We start from the raw sequence: 10182 nt of genomic DNA, 5'->3' as shown, positions 1-10182 counted from the left end.
TGCACTCCGCACAGACCTGGCAGTCTCTGGTGACTGTCCGTACTTCCTCGACGGAATAGGGCAGATTGCGGGCTTTGCCCAGGTGGTACAACCGAGTGACCCCCAGATGGCAAAGGCTCTCATGCAAGGCACGGAGCTGGTTCACTTGTGCGCTGGCACGTGTACCTCGGGAGAGGGCGCATGGGGGCTCGTTGAGCTTGCCGGGGCGATACAAGATCTCGTAGTTAAAAGTGGAGAGCTCGATTCTCCACCGCAAGATTTTGTCATTCTTGATCTTGCCCTGCTGCGTGTTGTTAAACATGAAGGCTACCGACCGTTGGTCAGTGAGGAGAGTGAATCTCCTGCCGGCCAGGTAATGCCTCCAGTGCCGCACCGCTTCAACGATTGCCTGGGCCTCCTTTTCAACAGAGGAATGCCAAATTTCGGAGGCGTGGAGGGTGCGTGAAAAGAATGCCACGGGTCTGCCTGCCTGGTTTAGAGTGGCGGCAAGGGCGACATCTGAAGCGTCGCTCTCTACTTGGAAAGGCAGTGTCTCGTCTACTGCATGCATCCGGCCCTAGCTATGTCAGATCGAATGCGGGCGAAGGCCTATTGTGCCTCGGCCGAGAGGGGAAATTGCGTGGACTGGATAAGTGGCCGGGCCTTGTCCGCGTATTGTGGGACCCACTGGGCGTAATAAGAAAAGAACCCCAGGCATTGTTTGAGAGCCTTGGGGCAGTGGGGGATTGGGAGCTCCATGAGGGGGCGCATGCGGTCGGGGTCGGGCCCCAGTAGTCCGTTTTGGACTACGTAGCCGAGGATGGCTAAGCGGTCTGTGCGGAACACGCACTTCTCCTTGTTGTACGTGAGATTAAGGAGAGATGCGGTGTGGAGGAATTTAGAAAGGTTGGCGTCATGGTCCTGCTGGTCATGGCCGCAGATGGTGTTCGCACAGGGCCAGGGAGACAAGGCGTCACCCAAGACATTGCAGGCATGCTCGAGACCTGAGACACGTGTCAGAAATTTCACAGGGCAAAGAGAGCCGATGCACGCGGGTGAAATCATTGCAAGTCCTGTGCATACGGGGCCTGGATCTTTTCCACTTCAATGGAGCAGACTACCTGTTAGTTATTGACAACTTCTTGAATTACACATAGGTGGCACATTTGGCGAACTTGACTCCTCATACAACATGCTAAAGAGATTTTTTTTTGCCTGGCATGTCATACCATACATTGTTACGCCTGTCAATGGTCCCGGTTTCAAAGCCTATTGGTGGACTGAATTTGCCCGTTACTCTGATTTTAGGCACATCACTTCAAGTCCTCTATCACCCATCAAACAGGAAGGCAGAAAAAGGGTGTGGACGTTGTTAAACAGCTGTTAAAGAAGCTGCAATGCCAAATGCTTGAAGAGGATTCAGACGGTCAATCAGAGGAAGTGATCAGAGAAACATGCGCAGCAGTGAATGTAGAACGTCAACAACAAATGAGGGTGGATTGTGATGGCTGATTCAGTCATCACTCCGGAGAGCAACCAGATTATGTCATAAACCTAACAGACTAAACTTGTAATAAACTGTGCACAGTACATGTTTAAAGTTATCATTCATATCATGTTGTTCAAAGCACAGTCACAATTGTGAGTGTTAGTACTCCCAAAGGAAGGGGGATGTGGCCGTATGCATTTACACATCAATGTATGTAGATGTTCAGCAATGTATATAGCTATCGATACAACCTCCGCCCAGCAGGTGGTGATAGAGATCTACCATGTGGCTTGAGACACCCACAGTTAGTAGGAAGACGTATAAGAGGACAGTCGTAGTTATAGTAGCTCCAGGAGAATTCACTGAATTTATTCAGTAGCCGTTATCTGTATTGTAGTTTGTCAGTTACTTTCCATCTTTGATTGATAAGTACACCTTCAAACATTGCCCAGGAAGACAAATTGCGAACACAGGTGCACTCTATATTGGTGGATTGGTGGAAGTACACCACAACATTCCGGTGGTGCTGGTCACAGATAATGCCACCCCTTTTACCAGCGAAGAGTTCAAGCGCTGTATGAAGACAAACGGGTTGCGACACATCCGCGCGGTCCTGTATCACCCTTTCCCGAACGGGCTGGCCAACCGGGTGGTGCGGGCCCTCAGTGGTGGTCTGAAGAAGCAGATGTCTTGACAGCCCCCCCTCGACCGGGGGTCACAGCATAAGTGAGTTAGTAAAGAATTCTTATCGAGATTTTTGGCCCTGACATGGGAGTGTCCCTTTAAGAAATGTTTTTGTCGTACCACATGGCTCCAGTGATGTCATTGTGTGGGTTGAGCTGGGCTGTGGCTCTGGGAGTTTTACTTTCACTTTGAGTTTGTACTGCACAGTTTGAAAAAAGGGTCCCTCATTTTCAAAGCTGTTTTCAGTCTGCTTGGTAACTTAAAATAGATCATTGCATTCTGGAAAGAATTCAAATCTGCTGTTTAAAAAGGAAAGAAGAATATCAATACCAAGTCTCATATCAGTAAGAGCGCCGTGTGCCAGGCCACGCCTTTGAAAAGGATGTTTTCACTTGGATCTTGTTATTGAATTGGAACAGTTAAGGGGGGAATTCATTAAGGGTTTAACAAAGATTACTGTAGCTGTGTGGGGTATTTATGTTTGTAGTTGATAATAATTCTTACTGTGTGTTTTTACAAATATTAACTAAATTCGTAGAATAAAGTTGTTTCTTCGACCTTTGTTGAATAACACCTGATAGGCAAGCTCATGTGATTATCCCGGCCACACTTAATAAAGTTATAGATCAGGTTAACGCCATGATATATTTTGGAGTTTTCTAAACCCTAAATAGCCAGAGACTGCTGCAATGAGATGCAGACACCAGATTTATAAGCAAAAACGTTAACAAACTATTTATTAATAACAAGAGGAAAAGATGACTATGAGAAGTAATAACAGAACAATGGTCTAACAATCGGCCTAATCCCAAAACCCCGTCCCATCCTCCACCCAGACACGCACAAGACAGACACGCACGGCGGGGATGGGGGGAAAGGTTTAAACTGAAACAGGATTAATAGTTATGAGATTGTTCTTTGCTGCCGATGTAGCTCTTTCTTGCCAGCGATCTCCTAATCATGTATGCAATCAGAAACTGGAGGTTGTAGAAAGCTCTAAATCAGCAGGCAGAGAGAGAGAGATTCAAAGCTGCCTCGTGCCTGGATATCTTCAAAAAAAAAATAATTTTGCACTTTTAACAGAATCACCTTCCTACTGAAACATCCTGTCCGTCCCCACAAATCACAGACCCCCACAGGAAATTGTACGTTTCCGCAGCTGCTTGCCAAGTCTATCAAATCATCATCACCGGTTCTACCGAAGCTAAAAGGGATGTCTCGGCCTGGTCCATTACGATAGGGGTTCCAGCTTTGCCTAAAATCTGCTGCTTAATCAGACCTCCCAGATGGTGTAGGGACGTTGTAGCAGCTAATGAGACAGGCAGCAGGGAGGGGTTAAAAAGGAGAATAAGGGACAGACAAAAAAGGTTTAACAATCTTAACCTCCCCCCCCCCCCCCAATAAAAGAACAAAACTTCAGAAGATGGGCGTTTCATGACGAGGCTTCCAAGACACATAACACCCACACATACATGTCTAAACTAGCCGCAATACAATCCCCAGCCCATTTTCAGCATTAAAAACAACTTAACCTTGAAATATCTGACAAAGCGGGCGGCCTTCTCTCAGCCCAGGCCGGGCCGGAGAATCGGCGGGCTGGGGCGCGAATCGCGCGATGCTGCCTGACGCCGGTCCAGCGATTCCCCGCCCGGGATGGGCCAAGTGGCCGCAAGAAAAGCCCGCAGCACCCATTTGAGGCCGGTATCGGCAGCTGGTGCAGCGTGGGCCGCTCCAGCGCCGTGCTGGTCTCCTGTAGGCCTCGGAATAGCTGATCCTGGGTCCTGGTGGTGCCATCGAGAAACGCAACGGCGTTTACGACGGCGTCAACACTTAGCCTCAGGATCAGAGACTTCCAAACACATTACCAGTTGCAGAAAATATATGTACAGTCTTTGCAACAAATGATTGTTATGCTGACCCTGTCAGCAACCTCTTGCATTCTGGGTATTAAATGTCACTGTAAACGCCGGTAGGGGGCAGTTGTCTGGAATCTTTCGGGGCGGCCAGCTGTCCAACATAGCCGCTGATTTCCCAAACTCTCTTCGGTGTTCCATGCACCATAACACGTTAGCATGTCCCTGTAACATGTTCAACATTAATCGCTCTTCAGTCTCCCACTGAGCCCGTCTTTGTGGTTGTAGTCGAGATGGAGGTGTCTCTGGTGGTTCAAGTCCCTTGGCCCTCCTCACCTGCTCCAGGTCTGGCTCTTGCTGACCCTCAGGCCCACTACCCTGGTCGCTTGAAACATGCATAACAGCCGTCAACAACATCTCTTTCTCTAAGTCCTCTACTGCCCAATGAGTCTTCCTTCAATTGGCATTTCAGGAGCTAACTGCAGTACTTCCTTCGGACTCTCTGTACCCATAGGTGAAGCTACTACCTTTACTCCCACTATATCCCCAAAACTAAGTATTTTCCTTCCACTGGGAATTCCTTAACCACTCCCAACAACTACCGGACCTGACACTAAATCACACTCCAACTGCACTTTATACAATGGAACTCTGATACAACTTCAATGCATCCCACTCACCAATGGCTCAGCTTTCAATGAGCTCTCTGGAGGAAGAATCAAATCCTTCTCCAGCATAAGAGTTGGAGTAGCCCCGGTGTCTCTTAAAATTGTTACGGGTTTGGCTACCTCTGTCGAGGAAAATGGGTGGCTTTCCCCTTTGACACAAACGCGGTATATCACACATGTACCTCATTCTCTACACCTGCTCCCACAGGAATGTTCAGCTTAGGCCTCCAGTGTTCAGTTAACACTACCGTTTGCACCATAATGTTCTCCACTTTCGCTCCTTTCTCAGAATCCTCTTTCTGAACCCCTGCAAGTCCCACGGGCTTTCCCTGCAACTTCCAAGCACGTCGACCAAATGTGTCCCACCTTGTTGCCATAACAGCTCGGCTTCCCACTCCCACACCCAGTACCTTCCATCCTGGTTGGAGGAGGAGATCTCGGAGCATTCCCAGTTGTCCATTCCTTATCTTGTCTGCCCGCTGTCCTCACTCTCCCAATCCTTCTCAAAATTACGGGGATGATGGAACAAAGATTAGAATTTATGGATTAGCTCGTAATCGTCAGCCATAACTGCTGCCTGTCCAGCAGTTTGAACCCTCTGGTGTTCAATATAGGTTCTTGTTGACTTCTTTATTCCAATGTGAACCACAAGCTGTTTCTAAGATTGAACAAATGACCACACAACTAGTCTATTAGTTTAAAGACAGTTTATTAACAAACACATGTGTTTAATATGCAATAATTCATGCGGCTACGCACTAAACTAGACCTGATGACGAAGATGACCTGTACTTAACTTCGGGGTGACCGGCTCTGTGCGGGAGATAAGGCCTTTATCTGTGTCCACTTGGGTCGGTTGGAAGTCGTCAGGTGCGTCTCGGCTGGGCTCGTCCTTCAGGTCGCGATCGCGGGTCCTGGAACTTGGCTGGTTGTTCTGCTGCAATTGGTCGCACACAGGCCGGTCCAAAAGAGGCCGATCCCTACACCGCAGGGTTTCTTATCCCTTCTCTTTCGCGCCCTTTTGGGCGGTCCTAACTCCAGATCCAACGGATCGATAGGGTTTCGATCACCCTCATTGATCCTGGCCAATTAGGGGGCGGATACCTTGGTGGTTGGGCGGGGCCTAGCTGTCATTGTCCCAGGCTCATAGTCCTTTCCAAATAAAGGGAAGTGGGGCCAGTTCGTCTGCTACTGTTGCCGTTCCTCGATTCGAGTTCTATTGCCCTAGGGGAATAGTGATTGAATTTTAATGGGTGCAAGTCTTGGTCAGGTCTGGCTTCTTTGCACAAGACACAGAGACTGTATACATGTCTCTGTCCCAAGTTGACCACAAGTTGACCACAATTCCCATGGTCCTTTGCAGGAGGCCATCTCAGATGGCTACATTCTTATTATTGAGGGTAAGGAATTCTTAAACTCCTGTGAGAGAATGATCTCTCAGAGCTTCATGGGTAGTGGCAACTCCCAATGCTCGTTCCCATCTATTAAAATTGTTCTGTTTCGCCCTCTCACATTCTGCACAAGTCTGAACCAGCACTCTCTTCAAATTCCGGAATTTTTGTCCATATGTTTCGGGAACCAATTCGTCTGCATCCAGAATGGATGTTTTTTTACTATGTCGTAATCTCCAGACTCCTGCTCTAACAAGGCACCTAAACATCCCGTGACCCTCCCTGTCAACTTACTCTGAAGGGGTAATGTTCCCTCTCTTTTGGACACTCCAATTGGGTCACTATTTTCTCAAAAGCCCTAAAGAACGTTTCTACGTCTTTCTCTTCAAATCTTGGGAGAGCCGGTATAAACTTAAACGTATCGCCACTAAGTTCTGTCCTAGGGCTAGGCTCCCCTCTACTTCCTGGCAACTTCCCACACTGTGCCTGTACCACAAACTGGAACTGTCTCTCTCTCTCCTGTCTCCTCATTTCCATTTTATCTGCTTCACCTCCATTTAAAAAAAAATTGCCTTTCCCGCTCGAATTGCAACCGGAATCTCTCCAGTTCCGTATCTCCACTTGCCGTAATCTCGGATGTTACACAACCACGATGGCGTCCCCGCGTTCCTGACACGTATCAAATTTAAATGCTCAGCAATCACATCAACTCCCTCTGCCTTGTAACTTCAGCTGGTACCACCATACCACCATAGGGCAGCAGGGTAGCATGGTGGTTAGCATAAATGTTTCACAGCTCCTGGGTCCCAGGTTCGATTCCCGGCTGGGTCACTGTCTGTGTGGAGTCTGCACGTCCTCCCCCTGTGTGCGTGGGTTTCCTCCGGGTGCTCCGGTTTCCTCCCACAGTCCAAAGATGTGCGGGTTAGGTGGATTGCCCACGATAAATTGCCCGTAGTGTCCTAAAAAGTAAGGTTGGGGGGGGGGGGGGGGGGGTTTGTCGGGTATAGGGTGGATACGTGGGTTTGAGTAGGGCGATCATTGCTCGGCACAACAACGAGGGCCGAAGGGCCTGTTCTGTGCTGTACTGTTCTATGTTCTATTTGTAATTCACCTGCCAACTCGACAGGTTTTTCTCTGTGAGCCGAAAGGGAAAATGCTGGAAAATCTCAGCAGGTCTGGCAACATCTGCAGGAAGAGAAAAGTTTAGAGTCCGATGACTCTTTGTCAAAGCTCACAGACAGAGAAAGTGGGAAATATTTATACTGTGGAGTGAGAATGAAAGATGAGTCAGAGCGACCGAAAGCCAGGGAAACCGGGTGCTAATGGCCACAGATACCAAAGGGGAAAGAGTGCCCAGAGAGAACAAAAGATGTGAAAGGCCAAACAGCAGGGAAACTAACATCAGAGGGTGAACTGTAGATGTGGGGGGAGGGGAAGGGGGAAGCAAAGAGGAGAAAAGCCAAGGAAAGATGGATAATATGGGAGGAAGTGTTTAAATATATATAAAGAAAGACAAGAAAGAAAGAAATGGTAAAAGACGGTTAAAATGAAATGGGATGAAAACATTGGGTCAAGGTGGGGTAGAGCTTTTTTTTTGGTTTATTTTTATAAATTTAGAGTACCCAATTCACTTTTTCCAATTTAGGGGCAATTTAGCGCGGCCAATCCACCTACCCTGCTCATCTTTTGGGTTGTGGGGGCGAAACCCACACAAACACGGGGAGAATGTGCAAACTCCACACGGACAGTGACCCAGAGCCGGGATCAAACCTGGGACCTCAGCGCCGTGAGACTGCAGTGCTAACCACTGTGCCCCCGTGCTGCCCCTGAGGTGGGGCAGAGCTAATCATCATCGGAAGGCTGTAGCGTGCCTAACCGGAAGATGAGATGCTGTTCCTCCAGTTTGCGTTGAGCTTCACTGGAACATTGCAGCAGGCCAAGAACAGACACGTGGGCCTGGGAGCAGGGTCTTTTGTTAAAATGGCAAGCAACAGGACGGTCCGGGTCCAGATTGCGCACAGACCGAAGATGCTCAGCAAAGCGATCACCCAGTCTGCGTTTGGTGTCTCCGATATAGAGGAGACCACATTGGGAGCAGCAAATGCAATAGACCAGATTGGAAGAGATGCAAGTGAAACGCTGCTTAACCTGGAATGAGTGTTTTGGGCCTGGGATGTTAAGCATGGAAGAGGTAAAGGGGCAGGTGTTACACCTTCTGCGATTGCATGGGAAGGTGCCATGGGTGATGGGAGAGGTACTGGATATGGTGGAGGAGTGGACTAGATTGTCTCGGAGGGAACGGTCTCTGCGGAATGCTGACAGAGGGAAGGGAACATATTGCCACTAAGTTCTGTTGGCATCACGCTGGAGTTCGCCAAAATGTTCTTCTTGAAGCTCCATTAAATAAACCAGAGATAAGTGTTCGCCCGGGAGAAAATGTTCAACAGTTCCCATCGCCATCCTTTAGATTATAACAAACCTGGTGTCTCTGTATAATTTACTCTCCAATCCAAATTAGCCGTTGAACGTTTCAAATCCTGGATCCGAGCTTCCAGCTTATGTCACGAGCGTGGGGGTCAGTTCCTCTACCCGGGGTCGCAACATCAGTGAATTAACCAATAATTCTTATTAACGTCTCGAGATTCTGGCCAGAGACTGCTGCAATCAGATGCAGACACCAGATTTATAAGTAAAAACGTTAACAAACTACTTATTAATAACAAGAGGAATAATAAGAGAAAATGATCTAACAATCTACCTAATCCCAAAACCCAGGCATCCAAGACTTCTGACGTCGACCTGGCCAGGGCTCGGTGGCCTGTGGTGGTAACCCTGTAAGCCATTGGCTTCACTGGGCGGGGACGGTGGAGACCCGGCAAAGCCTCACAGCAAGGCCGCCGTGGTGCAGCCAAGAAGGACAGGTCGCTTCAAGCGGATGGTTTACAGCACGCGTGGACCTCTGGTTACCCAGGTGACAGGACTGGACCCAGTATCCTTTGTCAAAGAGCGACAGGACCGAGAGGCGGGAACACACCTTCACCTTCTCAGGGGAAGACAACCTCACATCCCCAAAAATGGGGGCAGGTGGAGATTGGGGAATCTGTAGAATTCACTCCCAGACAAAGTAGTTGAGGCCAAAACGTTGTGTCATCTCAAGACGGGATTAGATACAGCTCTTGGGGCTGAAGGGATCGAGGGATATGGCGGGAAGGTGGAATCAGGCTTGATTGAACTTGATGATCGGCCGTGATCATCTCACTCTCTCACTTTCTTTCTCCCGCTATCTCCCCCTTGATGTCTGTGTATATTTCTATCCTTCTCACTATCTCGGGTGGCTGTCTCTCCACTCACCCTCCACTCACCCCCCCCATAACCCCCACACTCACCCCCGTATCCCCCACACCCCCATAACCCCCCACTCACCCCCATAACCCCCACTCACCCCGTAACCCCCCACTCACCCCCCCATAACCCCCACACTCACCCCCGTATCCCCCACACCCCCATAACCCCCCTCTCAACCCCATACCCCCCACTCACCCCCATAACCCCCCACTCACCCCCCATAACCCCCACACTCACCCCCGTATCCCCCTCACCCCCCCATAACCCCCACACTCACCCCCGTATCCCCCTCACCCCCATAACCCCCCACTCACCCCCATAACCCCCCACTCACCCCCATAACCCCCCACTCACCCCCATAACACCTACTCACCCCATAAACCCCCACTCACCCCCATAACCCCCCCCACTCACCCCCCCATAACCCCCCCGTATCCCCCACACCCCCATAACCCCCTACTCACCCCCATAACCCCCCCACTAACCCCCGTATCCCCCTCACCCCATAACCCCCCACTCACCCCATAACCCCCACTCACCCTGTAACCCCCCACTCACCCCCCCATAACCCACACACTCACCCCCGTATCCCCCACACCCCCATAACCCCCCACTCAACCCCATAACCCCCCACTCACCCCCATAACCCCCCATTCACCCCCCCATAGCCCCCACACTCACCCCCGTATCCCCCTCACCCCCATAACCCCCCACTCACCCCCATAACCCCCCACTCACCCCCATAACACCTTCTCACCCCATAAACCCCCACT

At 49.8% G+C, this 10182-nt stretch overlaps 1 protein-coding gene across 1 annotated transcript in view; it reads right to left on the bottom strand.

The window, feature by feature from the left end:
• Nucleotides 1-5205: 5205 nt before the first annotated feature.
• Nucleotides 5206-10182, bottom strand: part of LOC119954799 (tyrosinase-like) — a 38887-nt gene continuing 33910 nt past the window's right edge. The window contains exon 2 of the mRNA XM_038780341.1: nucleotides 5206-5331. Coding sequence (XP_038636269.1) covers nucleotides 5206-5331 — 126 coding nt within the window. The remainder of the gene's footprint in view (nucleotides 5332-10182) is intronic.

This window comes from Scyliorhinus canicula, chromosome 20 (genome assembly GCF_902713615.1).
Source record: "Scyliorhinus canicula chromosome 20, sScyCan1.1, whole genome shotgun sequence".
NCBI lineage: Eukaryota > Metazoa > Chordata > Chondrichthyes > Carcharhiniformes > Scyliorhinidae > Scyliorhinus > Scyliorhinus canicula.
Note: the sequence above shows the minus strand (reverse complement) of the source record. Positions and strands in the feature narration are given on the sequence as shown.